The following is a 21,678-nucleotide window of genomic DNA, read 5'->3' on the forward strand; positions in this document are numbered from 1 at the left end:
TTATTTTTAGAGATAGGGGAAGGAAGGGAGAAAGAGAGAGAGAAACATCAATGTGTGGTTGCCTCTCATGTGGTCCCCACTGGGGACCTGGCCTGCAACCCAGGCATGTGCCTTGACTGATATTGAACTGGCGACTCTTTGCAGCTTGCGCTCAATCCATTGAGCTACACTAGCCAGAGCACAAGGTTCACTCTTAATTTCAAATTGTCATCACTGTAGAGTCAAGTACCACCAGTTGAGCCATTAGAATTATGTCAGAGTTAGGAAACATCAAATAGTCATGCTCCTTCCATTCCTGCCATTGAATCCTGGTGGAATGACATTAAGCCATCCGAGATAATGCTATGGCCATTAAAGTCAGTTCCAAAAAAATGCCACACCTGTGCAAATATTTGCCATTCACAGACAAATTCCAAATCCTCATCTCTTGCCTCCATCTTTTAATATTTTATGACATCATTTATTAGTCAGGGTCCTATAGGAAGTATATACCTCTTTCAAACTGGATAATTTTAAGAGGTTTAATAAAGAGGCTGTTTACAGACACATTCTGATTAAAATGCCAAAGGTTAAAGATAAAGAGAGAATCTTAAAAGCAGCAAGAGAAAAGCACTTAGTTATATACAAAGGATTTCCCATAAGATTATCAGCTGATTTCTAGAAAGAAACCCTGCAGGCAAGAAGGGGCTGGAAATAAGTATTCCAAGTCATGAGATCCAAAGACCTACAGCCAAGCTTGCTCTATCCAGCAAAGCTATCATTTAGAATGGAAGGGCAGATAAAGTGCTTCCCAGATAAGGTCAAGTAAAAGGAGTTCATCATCACCAAGCGCTTACTATATAAAATGTTAAAGGGACATATCTAAGAAAAAAAGATAAAAAATATGAACAATGAAATGACAACAAACTCACTGCTATCAACACTGAACCAAAAAACAAAAACTAAGCAAACAACAACAGAAACAGAATCACAGAACTGGAGATCACATGGAGGTTATCAGTGGATGGGAGGGAGGGGTGAGAAGGGGGAAAAGGTACAGGGAATAAGAAGGATAATTTGTAGGTACAAAATAAACAGGAGGAAGTTAAGCACAGTATAGAAAATGGAGAAGCCAAAGAACTTACATGTACAACCCATGGACATGAACTAAGGCAGGGGGAATGCTGGAGGGAGGCAGGTGCAGGTGCAGGATGGAGGGGCATAAAGGGAAGAAGAAAATTGGACAACTGTAATAGTATAAGCAATAAAATATGCTTAACGAAGAAATAAATATAATGCTTAAAAAACTGGAAGACCTAAGGAATATGGTGAAGAGGTATACATTTCTTCTAATAAAAAAAGAAAATCTTTCTTCAGGAATAGAAACACAAAAATTATGACATCAGCATAGCCCTAATATAAAGCAAACTAAAATGTAACATGGTTTTGAACTACCCACAGAAAATAAGGAAGGACAATACATTTGACCTTAATAGTAAAATCATTGGAACTTTAGACAAAAGAACAATCACAGCATATCATGTAGTTCTGTATTAAATTCATAAACTTATAATAAGAAACACACACTAAAATAATATAAGTGCTGTTTTTAATTTTTAAAGTTTAGAATAAATATATAGACAAAGGAAGGAGTTACTTACCAATACAATACAAAAGTGTTATCAATTTTAGTTTAATAAAAGTAAAGGTATGGCTGGCATCTATTGAGAAATGGGATAATTAGAGGCAGGAAAGGGCACTGTTGTTAATACCCTTAACTTACAAATTATAAAGCCAAGAGTTATTCAATCACAAAAATATAAGAGTGGGTGTTTAGTATATTTTAAAGTTCTAATGGTGGTCATTTGGGGAACTAAAAATACTGACCACAGTCTAAAGGAACTGGACTGGAAAGAAGCACAATGCTAAATCCTCATTTAACATAAAATAAAGTAAATATATAATGTGTAAAGTTGAAAAACAAAACATTAGCAAATAAGTAATTTTTTAGAGATGACCACCAAAAATATAATGCAGAAATACTTAAAAATTGAGGCCTCTAGGGAGTGGGATTTACAGCCTTTCTGTAGTTTTAAATATTTTAAAAATCATTTTTAATTTTTCAATTACAGTTGATGTACATTATTATATTAGTTTCAGGTGTATACTCCAGTGACTAGATATTACATAACTTACTGAGTAATCATCCTGATAAATCTCATACCATACATACTTATTAGAATATTGTTAACTATTACATACCACATCATTCTTTCCATAGGTACCCTATCCATAAGTCAGGCTTAACCTAAAAGGAATGTGGGAGAGCTTAGAACAGATATAAAGTAAAAATTTTGATTTAGACTGGATCTTCACATTTTAAACATACCCTAAAGTGAATTTTAGTTACTAAAATCAAATACTTCTTATCCTGAGGACCCATTAGCCTGAGAGCAGGTCTCAATTCTTGTTCCTATTCTTCACAGGGGTCATATACCACATCTTTTGACACCAAATGTGAGTTAAAACTTCAGTGCATAGTCCTTTGGTATATATTCAGGCCTGAAAGTCTCATGGTCAACTGGATTATCAACTGTAGCTTCCCCTCTGACATTGATATCTCTATTTTAGCACTTGAGATTTTTTTGCTTTTGTATACATTTTCAGCTATGTATTTAAAATATATAAAAATTATTATCTATTATTTCTATGTATTTGTAATAGTGGATAGACCTGCCCAGGTCAACTCAAACTAACATACTAACAAAAATCTCCTGGGCTCATTTTCATTGTAAATATATATATATATATATAAATCTTAAACTTATAATAAGTGCTAATTTAGTTTCCTTTTATTGAGAAATGTCATGTGTACCCATAGTTTTGTAGCACTCTTGCAATAGCAACATGATTACTAGTATGTGGCTTGTTATACTCTAATCAAGCTATTTTGTGTTTTGGATGTGGGTAGGTGTGAAACATCTGAAAGATATGCCAATTCTGCCAGGAAAAATATTCAAATATAAATGGACAGTGACTATAGAAGATGGGCCAACTAAATCAGATCCTCGATGCCTGACCCGATATTACTTGAGCTCTGTTAATCTAGAGAGAGATCTAGCTTCAGGACTCATTGGCCCTCTCCTCATCTGCTTCAAAGAATCTGTAGATCAAAGGGGAAATCAGGTGAGTTCTCTCCCTTAAGTACTGGATTTGAAGCTACAAGTAGAATGATGATATATATGAACTTCCACATAATATTTCCTACTCCCTCAGTGTATGTCTCCCAGTAGCATGCAGAAAATATAGTCATCTGCAATATTGGCCAATAAAAGAAATGAGCTGGGTCTCTCACAGCTGTTAGTTGATTTGGGGTTTAGTATAATAATCTTGCCTGCTGGATGCATAGGAGTCCTGGGCCCTAGATTATTTCTATAATACTCATACCCAGTCCAAAATTCCACTCCCTGTAATAGATCTTGCCCATTTTAACAAGCTCAATTGTCACCTATTTTTAGATGACACACAAATCTATAACACAGGCTAGACTTCTCTAGAGTTCAGTGAATATTTGTTGAGCAAAAGACAAGGAAAGATATATAATATTTCAGAATATGATTAGAATTGGACCACTTTTAGTGGTCAGAAGCCACTTAAGGTAGCACTTTAAAACAAAAGTGAAATTCTATGAGTAAGAAAAGCTTACTTCTTCACAAAAACTCATTGCCATATTGCTAAGGCTTGATGATATGCCCATTTGGGCATTTATGATATACAGGATTCCTATAAGTCTGAAAATATTTCATTGGTTCAAAGACTAAAGCACATGAATTTTAATGCAGGGAAAACATGTGGCACACAAACCCAGAGAGGCATACATTTGGCCAAGTATCTATCTTGAAAATATATCCTTAAATATAGTTTTTCCACTAATTCTTGGAAAAGGACCAAAATATACCTCTATATTCTTTATTTTCTTCTCAGTATTTTGGTTTCTGTAACGACAGGTTACGTAAAACAAAATTGATAAACTGATACTTATTAGTGAAGTTTACACATTCAATCTTAGAAGATTCAATTAGCAAATGACTAATTCATAACTGGTTCATATACAAACTGCTTTTCTGAAAAATACTTTAAATTTTTTAAATAGAAAACTTAAGGTATTCATGTTAATTAGCATTTTATGATTCATCTTATCTTTGTTATTTGGTCTCTGATTTGTATTTTCAATTTTTTAACATATTGGTAGCATTGTGGAAGGGCACTTGATAGATGGACATTTAATTAAGGCATTAATCTTATTTGGCATGACTAACTTTTTAAGAAAGATACTGAATAATCATTTGAGTCATTAAAAGTAAAACCCCTCCGTAAAGAACATAGAAAGAATGAAGCTACAGTCTGTACCAAAAAATCAACCAGCATTTGGCTTTGGGTCCAAAGTAAATGAAGTTTAATGGGTCCAGTCACCCTCTAGCCCTAAGGACACATTTGCTCTAAACATACACTTACTGCTCATACTACCCACTCCCATTCCCAGGCCCTGGTATATGCCATAATGTTGACCCTAAGGAGAAATGGAACCAAAAGATTATAGGTATATACTATGCATACCATCACTTCTGCAAGTTTCTACCTGATAATAGTAGTAGTATTTTCTTCTTTCAATGCATTAACAGATGCATTTGTTAGAAGAATGCATTAACAATGCATTCCTTCAACAATTAACAGATGATGTCAGACAAGAGAAACGTCATCCTGTTTTCTGTATTTGATGAGAATCGAAGCTGGTATCTCACAGAGAATATGCAGCGCTTCCTCCCCAATGCAGATGGGGTGCAGCCCCAGGATCCAGAGTTCCAAGTTTCCAATATCATGCACAGTAAGTAAAGCAGCACCTGAATCTAATGGGTAATAGATAAAGAAAAATTGAAGCCACCAAATTGATGTCCATATAATGGAGTAATTTATATACCATGCAGGAGTCATAGTTCCTTAAAAATTGTTACATATTAACATATATAATTTTATATAAATGTATATGATCATGAAACATATCTTTTTCTTTTTTAATATCTAGTTAACTTTATTTATTTCACATTTTCTGTTTTTGTTCAAATATAGTTGTCTCCACTTTCCCCCACCACTCTCCTACATCCCAACCAGCCCTGCCTTCCACCCTTGATCCTACCCACTTTGGCTTTGTCCATGGGTCCTTTGTACATGTTCCTTGATGACCTTCCCCTATATTCCCCCTTCATCCCCCTACCCCCTCCCTTCTGGTTACTGTCAGTTTGTTCTTAATTTCAATGTCTCTGGTTATATTTTGCTTGCTTGTTTGTTTTGTTGATTAGGTTCCACTTATAGGTGAGATCATATGATATTTGTCTTTCACTGCCTGGCTTATTTCACTTAGCATAACGCTTTCCAGTTCCATCCATGCTGTCACAAATGGTACAAGCTCCTGCTTGCAGAGGCAGAAGCATAAAATGGAGTAAAAATAGCCTCTTCAACAAATGGTGTTGGGAAATCTGCATAGCTACATGAAAAGAAATGAAACTCGACCACCAACTTACACCATGCACAGAAATAAAATCCATATGGATAAAAGACTTAAATAAGTCACAACACCATAAAAGTCCTAGAGGATGACAGAGGCAGGAAAATCTCAGCTATTCCATGCAGCAATATTTTCACCAATATATCCTTTAGAGCAAGAGACATAAAGGAAAGAATAAACAAATTAGACTTCATCAAAATAAAAAAGCTCTGCACTGCAAAAGAAAACATCAGCAAAGTCAAAAGGGATCCAACTGTGTGGGAAAATATATTTGCAAATGATACCTTAGACAAGGGTTTGATCTCCATATTTTTTTCTTTTAGAAAGCATCAAATATTCAGATAACTTTATTTTTAAAGGATAAATTAAATAAGACACAGCTTTCATTTACCCAAACATGCATAATTCATACTTAATATAAAATACACTCAACTGGTAAATTACACATGAAATACAAAGAGAAACAATTTTACATATATAAAACAATTGCCAGCTATAGCAATTTAACAGTCAAATTAATCAAGACATTGTACATTAAAAAAGCCAACATCTTTTTTTCCAGCTTTATTGATATATAATGGACAAATAAAAAATTATATATTTAAAGTGTATAATGTGATCTTTTTGATAATCACTTGGTTGCCCCCTTCTTTTTATCTCTTCATCTCTTTCCATATTGCACCTTTATACTAACCATTCTGGGTTCAGTTAGCCTGTGTTAAAACATTTTCTCCATCATTATATAATCCTTGTAAGCATGTGTGTATGTTGTATTACTCTGCTAGGCCTGCCATAACAAAGACTGCCACCACAGACTGGATGGCTTCAACAACAGAAATTTGTTTCCTCACAATTCTAGAAGCTAGAAGTCTGAGAGATCAAGGTGTCCTCAGGATTGGCGTGTTCTGAGGTTTCTTTCCTTGGCATGTAGATGGCTGTCTTCTCCCTGGGTCCTTACATAGTCATTTCCTCTGTGCATGCACATGTCTATGTACAAATTTCCTCTTCATGTAAGGACATCAGTCATAGACTTAGAGTCCACCCTAATCACCTCACTTCAATGAATTACCTGTTTAAAGGCCTATCTCTAACTGCAGCCACATGAGCCACTATAAGTTAGAACTTCAATATATGAATTTGGGTGGGAGCACAATTCAGCCTATAGCATACATACGTATGTGTGTGTGTCTATATAAACACACAGATAGGAATGGTAAAAAATACGATAAAAATTTTCATTCTCACAGGGAAATGCAGAATAGAATACCAATGTAATAGCACTTTATACTTAACAGACTGGCAAAATTATAAGATAGTTATTACTAGTGGGCTTGTGAGTGAAAGGGTATTCCCATATAATGTTAGTAGAAAACAATCTGATTGAAAGCATTAAATTAAAAATATATGCTTTTGGAGTTCTGGTTCTGGTTAAGATTAAATAAGCACATGCTACCATGTGTATCCCACTGAACTTAAACATCTTTAACAGAACAGAATAGAGAGCCCAGAAGTAAACCCATGTCCCTACGGTCCAATAATATTTGACAAAGGAGGCACAAGCATACAATTAAGTAAAAATAGTCTCTTCAACAAGTGGTGTTGGGAGAACTGGACTGATACATGCAAAGAAAGAAAGAAACTAGACATATGATGAACTAGACCACCAACTTACACCATCCACCAAAATAAACTCAAAATAGACAAAAGACTCAAATATAAGTCAGGATACCATAAAACTACTAGAGGAAAACATAGGCAGGAAAATTTGAGATATTCCATGTAGTAATTTTTTTGCCAATATATCTCCTAGGTCAAGGGAAATTAAAAAAATAAACAGGACTACATCAACTTAAAAAGCTTCAGCCCTGGCTGCTGTGGCTTGGTGGATTGATCACCAGCATGAAAAACAAAGGGTCACCAGTTCAGTTCCTAGTCAGGGCACATGCCTGGGTTGTGGGCCAGGTCCCTAGTATGAGGCATGTAAGAGGTAACCACACATTGATGTGTCTCTTCCTCTATTTCTCCTTTCCTTCCCCTCTCTAAAAATAAATAAAATCTTTTTAAAAATCTTCAGCATGGATAAAGAAACCATCATCAAAATGAAAAGGGAACCAACTATATGGGGAAATATATTTGCCAATGATACATTTGACAAGGTTTTCATCTCCAAAATATACAAAGAACTCATCAGATTCAACACCAGGAAAACACTAAATCCAATTAAAAATGAGCAAAGGACCTGAACAGACACTTCTCTGAGGAAGACATACAGATGGCCTATAGACATATAAAAAGATGCTCAGCATCACTAGTGGTCAGGGAGATACAAATTAAAACCATATTGAGATATCAACTCACACCTGTCAGAATGGTCATCATTAATAAACCAACAAACAACAAGTGCTGATGAGGCTGTGGAGGAAAGAAAACCCTAGTGAATTGTTGGCAGGAGTGCAGACTGGGGCAGCCACTGTGGAATTTCCTTAAAAAACTAAAAATGGAACTGCCTTTTGACCCAGTGGTTCTGCTGCTGGAAATATACCCTAGGAATCCTGAATTAGCAATTCAAAAGAACTTATGCACCCCTATATTAATAGCAGCACAATTTACAATAGCCAAGTACTGGAAGCAACTTAAGTGCCCATCAGTAAATGAGTGGATCAAAAAACTATGGTACATTTGCACAATGGAATACTATGCAGCAGAAAGAAAGAAGGAATACCTACCTTTTCTGACAGCATAGATGAAATTGGAGAATATAATGTAAGTGAAATAATCCAGTTGGTAAAAAATAAATACTATATGATCTCATCTATAAGTGGAATCTAATGAACAAAATAAACTAACAAAATTTTAAACTTTTGTTCTGATACTGTTAAAGAGAATTAAAAGACAAGACACAGATTGGTAGAAAATATTTGCACATCATATGTCTGAACTGCAAGACTCAACAGTAAGAATACAAACAAACTCCTAAAAAATGGGCAAAAGATTTGAACAGACACATCATCAAAGAAGATATATGGAAGGCACAGTGTTACAGGAAAAAAACTCATCATTAGCCATTAAGGAAATGCATATTAAAACCACATAAAGACATACAAATGGCCAATAGATATATGAAAAGATGCTCAACTAGCTACTAGGAAAATGCAAATCGAAACTACAATGAGATTCCACCCCACACCTGTTAAAATGGCTGTTATTAACAAGACAAGTAATAACAAGTGTTGGAGAGGTTGTGGAGAAAAGGGAACCTTCATTCACTACTAGTAGGGATGTAAACTGGCAGAGCCACTATGGAAAACAGTTGGAAGGTTCCTCAAAAAATTAAGAATAGAGTTACCATACTGACCTAGCAATCCCTCTTCTGGGTATCTACCCAAAAAGCCCAAAAATATTTGTTTGCAAAGATATATGCACCCTTATATTCATTGCAGCATTATTCATGGTAGCCAAGAGATGCAGACAACTGAAGTGTCTCTCATTAGAGGATTGGGAGAATATGTGGTGCATATATTCTATGGAATACTTCTCAGCCATAAGAAAAGATAAAATACTGCCAATTGCAACAACATGAATGGACCTTGATGATATTATACTAAAAGAAATAAGTCACTCAGAAAAAAGCTAGTACAAAAGTGAAATTCATAGACAAAGACAATAGTATGGTGGTTGTCAGAAGGAAGAGGGTGAGAGGGTAGTGAAGGGTAAAGGGGACCAAATATATGGTGGCAGAATAAGATTTGACTTTGGGTGGTGGGCATATAATGCAGTATACAGAGTATTCATCATAGAAATCTATACTTGAAACCTGTATGATCTTATTAACCAATGTCACCCCAGTAAATTCAAGAAAAACACAATGAGATACCTTTATACTTTTATTTTAATAGCTAAAATAAAACAAATGGACAATATTAAATATGCTAGCAAGAGTGCAGAGAAATAGGAACCCTCATACATTGCTGGTGGAGATGTGTAATGAATGATACATTCTGGAATACAGTTTGACAGTTTCTTTTATAGTTAAACATATACTTACCACATTACCACCTGATGGAGGTTTGTTTTGTTCTGTTTTTTTTCCTGGTTTTTCCTCTGTGTAGTTACTACTTCCCCTTGCAACTAATATGCAGTTTGTAGGGAGATACTTTGAGACCATACAAATGCCCTGCTCCTTCCCATCGTATAACATCCAATCCATCTTTATCATGATGGTAAAGCCTCTCCTCACCTTGGTATTAGGACGTAGCCGATCAAATATTAACAGTCTACTTTTCTGGATGATATAATGCTCTCTCTTCTCAGGCATAATATAATCATTTTAATACTATTATGACAATCCAAGATGATAAATCCTGATAGTGCTAAAACTTCTTGTTCTCCATTTGTTTTGCAGGCATCAATGGCTATGTTTTTGATAGTTTGCAGCTGTCAGTTTGTTTACACGAGGTGGCATACTGGTACATTCTAAGTGTTGGAGCACAGACTGACTTCCTTTCTGTCTTCTTTTCTGGATATACCTTCAAACACAAAATGGTCTATGGAGACACACTTACTCTATTCCCATTCTCAGGAGAAACTGTCTTCATGTCAATGGAAAACCCAGGTTAGTTATTTATGTTCTTCTCTTGCTAATAGCTGTGATGGCTTCACTAGTCAGTCATAAGCACTTTTGGCCACTCACATACATTTGGGCAGATACTAAGTGGTTTAAGAGATTTTTGCTAATTGCAAGGTATTTTAATGACAGCACCACAGTGAGTTTTTTGTCTGTATTAGTTACTTATTTTTATTTTTTATTTTTTATTTTTAATTGTATTTTACTGACTATGCTATTACAGTTTTCCCAATTTTCCCCTTTGTCCCCCCTCCACCCTGTAACCCCAACCCTCCAGCATCCCCCCTTAGTTCATGCCCATGGATTGTACATGTAAGTTCTTTGAGTTCTCTGTTTCCTATACTATTTTTATCTCTCCCTGTATATTTATGCCTACCAATTATGCTTCTTCGTCCCTGTACCTTTCCTCCCCATTCCCCCCTTCCTCCTCCCCACTGATAACCCTCTATGTAATGTCCATTTCTCTGGTTCTGTTCCTGTTCTAGTTGTTTGCTTAGTTTTTGTTTTTGTTGTTTTTCTTTTATTTTAGGCTCATTTGTTGATAGTTGTTAGTTTTTTGTCATTTTACTGTTCATATTTTTATCTTCTTTTCTTATATAAGTCCCTTTAACATTTCATATAATGGCTTGGTGATGATGAACTCCTTTTACTTGACCTTATCTGGGAAGCACTTTATCTGCCCTTTCATTCTAAATGATAGCTTTGCTGGATAGAGTCATCTTGGATGTAGGTCCTTGCCTTTTGTGACTTCAAATACTTCTCTCCAGCTGCTTCTTGCCTGCAGGTTTTTTTGTGTGTTTTTTTGTTTGTTTGTTTTAGAAATCAGCTGATAGTCTTCTGGGCACTCCATTGTAGGTAACTCTCTTCTTTCTTCTTGCTGCTTTTAAGATTCTCTCTTTGTCTTTAATCTTGGATAACTTAATTATGATGTGCCTTGGTGTGTGCTTCTTTCAGTCCAACTTCTTTGGGGTTCTCTGAGCTTCCTGGACTTGCTGGAAGTCTATTTCCTTTGCCAGATTGGGGAAGTTCTCCTTCATTAGTTGTTCAAATAAGTTTTCAATTTCTTGCTGTTGTTCTTCTCCTTCTGGCACCCCTATAATTTGGATATTGGAATGTTTCAGGTTGTCCCAGATGTTCCTAAGTCTCTCTTCATTTTTTTGAATTCTTGTTTCTTCATTCTGTTCCAGTTGAGTGTTTATTTCTTTCTTTTGTTCCAAATCGTTGCTTTGAGTCCTGGTTTCCTTCCTGTTATGGTTGGTTTACTGAATATTTTGCTTTATTTCATTCTGGGTATCTTTCATTTGTTTTCTCATTTTTCAACCAAGCTCAATCAGTGCTGTGAGCATTTTGATTACCAGGGCTTTAAGTTCTCCATCAGACATGTTGGCTATCTCCTCATCACTTAGCTCTCTTTCTGAAGTTTTGCTCTGTTCTTTCATTTGGGCCTTATTCCTTTGTCTCAGTGCAGCAGTCTACTTGTTCTGGTTGAATGTTTTTTTAATTCCTTGGTTGTCAGTGTTCCATACAGTTTGATTTTCTGGAACTTCTGGTTGTTTATTGATTTTAGATTGGTTGTTATCCTCCTTTTGGTTGTGTGAGGAAGCAAAGGGTTTCTACCTATGCCTCCATCTTAGCTGAAACTTACCACATCAAGTTTTTAACTGAAAAGTCTTTGCTCTAAACAGTGCCTTTACTTGCCATGAACCAAAATTTTAAGTGTGTTTACTAAACTGTAATTGCAAATATACATTTGTACATGCAATTAAAATGTGGAAGCTAAATATGTTTCTGTGTGCCTTGTGAACATTGGTATTATTGGATAAATTTTACCTAGAAGTCTTTGGGAAATGCATAGTAATCTCCATTTGCACATACGCACTCAAACAATGGTGAAGCCTTCAGGATGAATGCAGCTAACAGCTTCTCATCCGCTTTTTCTCTTGGCATCCACTGAAAGGCTTTTGAGAGTATTAGCCCTGTGATCAGAAGGAACACTGACCTAGCCTAAATCCAACACAAATTGTTGCTACATTCATACAGCTTGGTAACAAGCTTCTGGTTTCTCCCACCTCCATCATCTGCAGAGGGAAGCACATAAAACTATTTGCAAAATGTAGTTTTTCTCTTATACTTACAGCTTTTCTGGAGATAAATCCTCATGGGAAAATTTCTGGGGAATAAAAACCAATCGCACTGCATATAAACATATATTTGCCTTCATGCCCAGAAACTTCAAGTGACATATTTTTGTGGGAAGTGAGTAAAGAAGAACCTGACAGAACTCCCATAACACTTCTGAAAATATATCTTTTATTTATACATGTGTCTTGTCATCCCGTTTCCAAGCACACTGAGGACAGAAACCTTGTTTATCTTGATCTTCACTGTATTCCTGATGTTAGTAGTACCTAGCCTATAGTTGCTGCTTAACAAATTCTTTTTCAGTGAATGAATTAAATATGTGCAAAATATTATAAAATAGTATGTAGAATATGGTTGCAGTTGTCTAAAACAAAAAGACAGTGTATGTATCTGTAAACAAAGAAAAATATTTAAAATATCAATATTTTGAGAAGTTTTTAAACTTCTTTGTAGATCACTTAAATTCTAAAGACAAATTAAAACTGCTTTATGTATTTTAAAAGAAAACATTTTAATATTGTATCATTGATTACCATGCTTAAGCTAAATAAAACCCCTAGAGAATATTTCCTGTGCTCAATATAGTACTGTGATCTCTTTTATTCCCTTATTTTATTTAGGTAAAATTTACATAACATAAATGAACCATTTTAACCACTTAAAGTATATAATTTGCCCTGGCTGGTGTGGCTCAGTGGACTGAGCACTAGCCTGCAAACCAAAGGGTTGTTGGTTCAATTCTCAGTCAGGGCACATGCCTGGGTTTCAGGCCAAATCCCCAGTAGGGGATGCATGAGAGGCAACCACACATTAATATTTCTTTCCTTCTTTCTCCTTCCCTTCTCTTCTTTCTGAAAATAAATAAAGAAAATATTTTAAAGTATATAATTCACCCTTGCTGGTGTGGCTCAGTGGGATAAGCAGCAGCCTGTGAACCAAAGGGTTGCCAGTTGGTTCACAGTCAGGGCACATGCCTAGGTTGCAGGCCAGGTCCCCATTAGAGGCATGGCACATGAGAGGCAACCAATTGATGTATCTTTTACACACTGATGTTTCTCTCCCTCTTTTTCTCCCTCTCTTCTCCTCTCTCTAAAAATAAATAAAATCTTTTTTAAGTGTATAATTCAGTGGCTTCCACTACATTCACAATATTGTTCAACCATCACTATCTAATTCCAGAATATTTTTATCACCTTTAAAGGAAACACTTTACCCTTAAGAGTTCACTCCCCAGTCCTTTCTCTCTCTAGTTTCTGGAAACAACTAATCTACTTTTTTTCTCTATGGATTTACCTTTTATGGATAATTTCTATAAATAGAATAATATAATATTTGTCCATTGTGTCTGCTTTATTTCACTCAGCATGTTTTCAAGATTCATCCACATTGTACTATGTATGGGTACTTTGTTCTTTTTTTAATTATATTTTATTGATTATGGTGTTATAGTTGTCCCAATTTTTCCCCTTTGCTCCCTCCCCCCAGAACTCCCACTCCCTCAGGCAATCCCCAAACCATTGTTCATGCCTATGGGTCATGTGTATTGGTTCTTTTTTAAAAAAAATTGTATTTGTTTTTAGAGAGGGTAATGAAGGGAGAAAGAGACATAGAGAGGCATCAGTGTGTGGTTGCCTTTCATGCACCCCCTACTGGAGACCTGGCCCACAACCCAGGCATGTGCCCTGACTGGGAATCAAACTGGCAACCCTTTGATTCACAGGCCGTCACTCAATCCACTGAGCCACACCAGCCAGGGCAAATTCTTTAGCTACTCTATTTCCTATAGTGTACTTTACATCCCCATGGCTATTCTGCGACTACCTATTTGTACTTCTTAATTGCTCCAATTCTTTACAGTTCCCCACAACTCCCCTCCCATGTAGCAACCATCAACATGCTCTCCGTATCCATGATTCTGTCTGTTCTTGTTTGCTTAGTTTGTTTCTTAGATTCAATTGTTGATAGGTATGTGCCATTTTATTGTTCCTAGACTTGATCTTCTTTTTCTTAAATAACTCCTTTTAACGTTTCATATAATAATGGTTTGATGATGATGAATTCCTTTAATTTTCTCTTGTCTGGGAAACTCCTTATCTGCCTCTCAATTCTAGACAATAGCTTTGCTGGGTAGAGCAATCTTGGCTGTAGGTCCCTGCTCCTCATAACTTTGAATACTTCTTGCCAATCACTTCTAGCCTGCAAAGTTTCTTTGGAGAAATCAGCTGACAGTCCTATGGGAACTCCTTTGTAGGTAATTAACTTCTTTTCTCTTGCTGCTTTTAAGATGCTCTCTTTATCTTTAACCTCTGGCATTTTAATTATGATGTGTCTTGGAGTGGGCCTCTTTGCACTCATCTTGTTTGGGATTCTCTGTGCTTCTTGGACTTGCATGTCTATTTCCTTCACCAAATTAAGGAAATTTTCTTTCATTGTATTTTCAAATAGATTTCCAATTTATTGCTCTTTCTTCTCTTCTTCAGGCACCCCTATGATGCAAAAATTGATACACTTGCAGTTGTCCCATAGGCTGCTTACACTATTCTCATTTTTCTTTTTTTCTTGTTTTCATTCTGATTAGTTTGTTTTGTTTCCTTTTGTTCCAAATCTTTTATTTGATTCTCAGCTTCATCCATTCTATTGATGTTTCCCTGTAAATTGTTCTTTGTTTCTATTAGTGTATCCTTCATTTCTGCCTGGATCTTTTTTATGCTGTTGAGGTCCTCACTAAGTTTCTTGAGTATCCTTTTAACCAGTGTTTTGAACTCTGCCTCTGACAGATTTCTTATCTCCATTTTGTTTAGCTCCTTTTCTAAAGTTTTTATCTGTCCTTTCATTTGGGCCATGTTTCTTTGTCTTCTCATTTTGGCAGCCTCCCTGTGTTTGTTTCTATGTTTAGGTAGAGATTCTCATTCTCCCAAGTGTGTTAGAGTGGTCTACTGCAGTAGGTGTCCTGTAGGGTCCAGTGGCACAGCCTCCCCTATCACCCCAGATGGATACTTGAGTTGTGCTTTTCATGTAGGCTGAGTACATTCTACTCTTATAGTTGAGCCTTGACTGCTGTCGTAATGTCAATAGGAGGGATTTACCTAAGCCAGTCGGCTGCAAGGACTGGCTGTCACCACTGACCACCAGCCTCCACCTTTTGTGGAGGATCAGCTGTGCAGGGGCAGGGTGGTGGTGCACTGATGTGATCTGTGGCTGTCCACTAGTTGCGCTGGCTCTGGGGTTTCTGAGGTGATGCAGGCCAAGGTCAATCACTATCTGTGTTCTTCCTGAGGCTACCCAGCATGAGCTACAAAGTAATCTGAGATAGCGCTACTTTCACTGGGCCCAGAGATTCTCAGGTGAAGCCAAACTTTGATTCAAAACTGGCTACTGCTAGTGCCAGGCCTGGTGCTGTTTAACAAGAGGTATGGGGGCTGGAGTTCACTGAGGCCAGCTGTTGCTAGTTTGATAGGATTTAGAAAAATGTGAAGCCTAAGCCAAGACCAGCCATTCATTTGGAAAAGCCACTGTTAAGAGCTTGGCTGGGCCTATAAGTTGGGTGAAGTGGAGCCTCAGGGATTTACCAGGGCAGAGCAAACCATGTGAGCCAGGTTGATGGAGTCTCAGATATGGCACCTGTCTGCTCGCTCTGTGGCTCTATGGTTCTGTGGCTCTGTGTCACTATGGGGGGGGGCCTCAGAAAAGGAACAATGGCCCCTGCCCACCTTTTTGTCTGGGATAAAGCTGTCCCCCAGCTCCCACCCTAATGCCAGACACTTCAGTTACTCCCTGTATGCCTTTCAAGCTGCTACCCAGTGCTGAAATTCAGACTGAGTCTGAGTAAGTGTGTGTTGACCCTTTAAGAGAAACTACTTGGGAATCCAGTAGTTTTTTTCACTGACTAAAACCCCACTGATTTGGACAGTGACTAGAGGGGAGAAGGGAGGGAATTTCAGGGGGAAAAGGGGAAGGATTTACAGGAACTAGTATAAAGGACACATAGACAACAACTACAGGGGGTGGAAATGGGAGAGAGGTGGGGAGCACTGGGGGGGGTGGGTTGAGATGGGAGTAAAAGACAGAAAACTGTACTTGAACAATAATTAAATTAAAAAAAATTTACAAACACTAATTTTTAGGCAGACATTAAGAGGGCTTATCTTCTTGGCACTGGAATCCTGGGCTGGGGGGCCTGGTGTGGGGCTGAAATTCCTTACTCCTGAGATATCCCTTCAGAATTTTTATCCACCATGTGTGGGTGTGGGACAAGCCCATTCTGCATCTCCACCCTTCCTACCAGCCTGAATAAATTTGATTTATTTAATTCTGTAGATGTCAGACTTCCATTCAGCTTGATTTCTGATGGTTCTGAGTGATGGTTGTTCTATAGATTAGTTGTCCATTTGATGTGGTTGTATCAGGAGTTGAGCTGTGTTTACCTATGCCTCCATCTTGACTGGAAGTGAAAGTAGTTCATTCTTTGTATAACTATACAGATCGCTTTACACCCTTTTATCTCCACAAAAAAAGAAATGATAACATGAAAGAGATGCCAGCTAATGATATAATGGTAATCATGTTGCAATATTTAAGTGTATCAAATCAACATGTTATACAACTTAAACTTATCCAGTGGTACTTGTGAATTATATCTCAATAAAAAAACTAGTTAGGTTGGTCACCTGTTTTTGTACATAAAGTTGTAACACACACACACACACACACACACAAGAAACACAGTTAACTTTTGCATATTGACCTTCTATCTTGCAAACTTGCTAAATGTATTTATAATATCTAGCAGTTGTATAGAATTCCACAAGGTTTTCTATGCATGCAATCAAACTGTCTGCAAACATTGAGTTTCAGTTTTTCCTTTCCAACCCTATGGTTTTTATTTTCATTCTTTGTGTCTCACTTTTGAATGAAACTGGTAAGAGTAGGAAAATACATATCACAAGTTTTGATGAGTTATATTTTTATCATTGAGTTTGAAATATCTTCTAATGTTCATTGTGATTTCTTCTTTTACCTAGTTATTTAAACATGTTTTTACTAAATTTCTAAATATATGGGTAAGTGTTGCTGATTTCTTATTTTTACTTCATTGTGGTCATATAACATATTCCATATGATTTTAATTGTTTGAAATTTGTTGATACTTGCTATTTGCCCATCATACAATTTTCTTTGGCTGGTGGCCCATTTGCCAAATTTGCAAAATGTCTTCTGCAGTTGTTGGGTAGACTATTACATGTTTGTCAAGTATGTCAAGTTGATTTATCATGTTAAAATTCTTATAAGTTTACTAATATTTTGTCTAGTTCTTTCAGTTACTGAGGGAACTGTGTTAAGAACTCTATGTTTCTGAGTTTATTTTTCTCTTTATATCTGTTAATAACAGAGTTTCAGAATACATGATTCAAAATAAAATTAGGTGCTTACCAATTATAAGATTTTTGTGTACTCATGTTAATAATTTTTTGAAGTTTAATTATTTTTCAAGTACAGTTTTCTGTCTTTTACTCGCATCCCATCCCACCCCTTAGTGCTTCCCACCTCCCTCCCATTTCCACCCCCCTTAGTTGTTGTCCATGTGTCCTTTATACTAGTTCCTATAAATTCTTCTCCTTTTCCCCCTGAAATTCCCTCCCCTCTCCCCTCTGGTGACTCTCCCCCTGTTCTCTATTTCAGTGTCTTTAGTTATATTTTGCTTGTTTGTTTGTTTTGTTGTTTAGGTTCCTATTAAAGGTGAGATCATATGGTATTTGTCTTTCAACACCTGGCTTATTTCACTCAGCATAATGTTTTCCAGTTCCATCCATGCTGTTGCAAAGGGCAGGAGCTCCTTCTTTCTTTCTGCTGCATAGAATTCCATTGTGTATATGTACCATAATTTTTTGATCCATTCATTTACTGATGGGCGTATAGGTTGCTTCCAGCTCTTGGCTATTGTAAATTGTGCTGCTATGAACATTGGGGTGCATAGGTTCTTTTGGGATGGGATCTCATCAAAATTAAACACTTTTGCATGGCTAAAGAAAACAGTATTGAAATAAAAGGAGAACCAGCTGTATGGAAAAACATATTTGCCAATGATACCTCAGACAAGGCTTTACTCTCCAAAATATACAAAGAACTTACATGACCCCACTCTAAGAAGACAAGCGACCCAATTAAAAAGTGGGCAAAGGACTTGAACAGACATTTCTCCAAGGAGGAGATACAGAAGATCCAGAGACACATGAAAAGATGCTCAATATCACTAGCTATCAGAGAGATGCAAATTAAAACCACAATGAGGTACCACTTTACACTGGTCAGAATGGCCATCATAAACAAAGCAACAAACAACAAGTGTTGGAGAGGTTGTGGAGAAGAGGGGACCCTAATCTACTGTTGGTGGGATTGCAGACTGGTACAACCACTGTGGAAAACAGTATGGAATTTTCTCAGAAAACTAAAAATGGACCTGCCTTTTGACACAGCAATTCCACTGTTGGGATTATATCATGTTAATAATTTTATCATCGTGAAATGTCCTTCTTTGTCTGAAGCAGTACTTGTTGCCTTAACACCTACATGGTATGAAATTTATATGCCTCAACCACCTTTATTTTGGTTAATTTTTGTGTGGTATATATATTTCCATACTTGTGCTTTTAACCTATCTGTGCCCTTATATGTGTAGTGTATCTCTTAAATATTTCTTGCATTGGAAGTCTGCTGATTAATTCTCTCAGGTTTTGCTTGTCTAAAAAAATCTTTATTTCTCTTGAATTTTTGAATGGTATTTTCACTATGTATTTATAGAACTGGATGATAGGTTTGTTTTGTTTTTTTAATTTGTATTTTTTATTACTTCTTGTTCAAGTACAGTTTTCTGTCTTATATTCCCAGCCCTGCCCCCCCAGTGCTCCCCACCTCCCTCCCATTTCTGCCCCCCACCTTAGTTATTGTCCATGTGTCCTTTATACTTGTTCATGTGAGTCCATCCCCTTTTCCCCTGTGATTCTCTCCCCTCTCCTCTCTGGTCTCTGTCAGCCTGTTCTGTATTTCAGTGTCTTTGGTCATATTTTGCTTGCTTGTTTGCTGTTTAGATTCCTGTTAATGGTGATATCATATGGTATTTGTCTTTCACTGCCTGGCTTATTTTGCTCAGCATAATGCTTTCCAGTTCCATCCATGATGTTTTGTTTTATTTTATTGGATTTCCCCCAAGCACTTTAAAAATGCCATTCCAGAGTAGTCCTCAACAAGATGGTGGACTTGAGATTCTAATGCTCATCTCCCTCATAAAACCATCAAAAACAACAAATAAACAACTTCATACCAATGAAAAAGCTCTGGGACAAACCCAGAGCACATTGAAGAAACATCAGAAACACTGTGGAGCACAACAAATGAGGATGGCCACACACACAAAAAAGTGTAGGAAACATTCTACCTGTTTTATTCCATCTCTAAGTCTGGAGCAGCTTGGTGATGAAGAAAATATCTGCAAACCATATGTCTGATAAGGGGTTAAAATCCAATTTTAAAAACTCATACAACTCAATAACAAAAAATTGTATTCTAACAATGAACAGAGTGTCTGAATAGACATCTGCAGCCTTCACTACCTGAGGACCCCACAGTTTTCACAAATACTGAAGCCAGCTGAGACAGACCTGCTCAGGGCCCAACTCACCGCACTACCCCCAGAAAAGGAGCCTCTTTCTCTCAGAAGGGACAAGAAACATGCTGCTCCTGTGTCCTGTACTACCCCCAACCCCTCCAAGGCCTCCATAGGACTTGCCATCACTATCCTCAGGACTTCAGTTGCTGCTATATGTCAGTCCCCTGGGCCTAAGGCACCACAGTGCCCATCATGCTTAGGATAGATGCTGCTATTTTACCCTGACACCCAAACACCAAGCCACCATTGCATCCTGCCCACCAGGGTCTAAGCCTCTGTGGCATGTCACAGAGACCTGGACTCCAGCTCTATGGGTGATCTATGCATGCCCGTGGCTTGGGCACTGACACCACTGCTGAAGATATGCCCATGCTCCAAGACTAGGAACCATAGTAGTCCCACACAGACCTGAACATAGGACCCTTACTCCACTGTACCCCAAACACTAGCACTACCACAGCAAACAAACTTCTGTTCAAGAACCTGACACCACCATCAAAGCCTGTGTGCTCACTTGCCAAACTCACCACCAAGAAAAATACACTCAGTGAGGACTTCCCTCTGTGCACAAAAAAAAATGAGAACAAAAGAACCTTAGCAGACTTTGCCACATAGGAATCCAACAGCCCTCAATATCACTGCCAACACAGACACTCACAGCCTTGGCCAGCAAGGACTCCCCACAGTCTTCCCTGACATTGACCTTAGCTGACAGAATGGCATGGAGTCTATGCTGCTGTGCCACCCCTGGAACTGGAACCTCACACAGCTGGCACTCTCACAGCCACACACAGGTGACAGTCTTTCCCCATCAAAGTCAGTCCATAAAGAGTAGAAGAGGGGATTTCTCCCTCAAATGTACAGACATCAATGCATGCCCACCAGAAACACATACACACACAAACCAAAAAGGGGGGGAACATTACACCACCAAAGGAACACAATAATTTTCTAGTAACTGATCCCAAAGTAATGGAGTCCTACAGATTGCTTGAAAAAGTATTCAAAGTAATTATTTTAAGAAAGCTCAGCAAAATACATAACACAGATAACTCAATAAAAATTAGGAAAATAATAATGAACAAAATTAAAATTTCAATAGAGGTAACAATTTAAAAAAAACTGAAATCCTAGAGCTAAAGAATACAATGAAGCAAATGAAAAAATGCAATAGTTTCAACAACAAACTTGATCAAGAAGAAGAAGGAAGTCAAAGACAAACCTTTTGAAATTACTCAGTTTGGGGAGAAAGGAAATGAAGAAAGCCTATAGAATTTATGGGACACCAATAAATTTACCAAAAAAGACATACAAATGGCAAAATGGTATATAAAAATGTTCTCAACATCACTAGTAATCAGGGAAATGCAAATCAAACCACAATGACTAGTCCCTTCACACCTATTAAAGTGGCTACCATCAAAAATACAAAATAAAGAGGACTTCCAGCCAAGATGGAAGTATAGGTAGATACACTTTGCCTCCTTGCACAACCAAAAGAAGGACAACAACAAATTTAAAAAAAAATAGAACTGCCAGAAATTAAACTCTATGGAAGTCCAACAACCAGGGAGTTAAAGAAGAAACATTCATCCAGAATGGCAGGAGGGGTGGAGGTGGGCAGCTGGGGCCAAGAGGATACACAGCAATGTGGTGGCTAGAGGACCAGGAGGTCCCACATTCACGTGCAGATAAACCAGGAGGAAC

The 21,678-nt window shown here is 37.3% G+C and overlaps 1 protein-coding gene across 3 annotated transcripts in view; it reads left to right on the forward strand.

Moving 5' to 3' along the window:
• Positions 1 to 21,678, forward strand: part of F8 (coagulation factor VIII) — a 211,571-nt gene that overhangs the window by 97,654 nt on the left and 92,239 nt on the right. For all 3 annotated transcript variants that reach the window (XM_037037826.1, XM_037037828.1, XM_037037827.1), the window contains exons 11-13: positions 2,951 to 3,165; positions 4,714 to 4,864; positions 9,945 to 10,154. In XM_037037826.1, the coding sequence (XP_036893721.1) occupies positions 2,951 to 3,165; positions 4,714 to 4,864; positions 9,945 to 10,154 (576 nt within the window). The remainder of the gene's footprint in view (positions 1 to 2,950; positions 3,166 to 4,713; positions 4,865 to 9,944; positions 10,155 to 21,678) is intronic.

This window comes from Sturnira hondurensis, unplaced genomic scaffold (assembly GCF_014824575.4).
Source record: "Sturnira hondurensis isolate 20B ecotype Veracruz unplaced genomic scaffold, ASM1482457v3 Scaffold0023504, whole genome shotgun sequence".
Taxonomy (NCBI): domain Eukaryota; kingdom Metazoa; phylum Chordata; class Mammalia; order Chiroptera; family Phyllostomidae; genus Sturnira; species Sturnira hondurensis.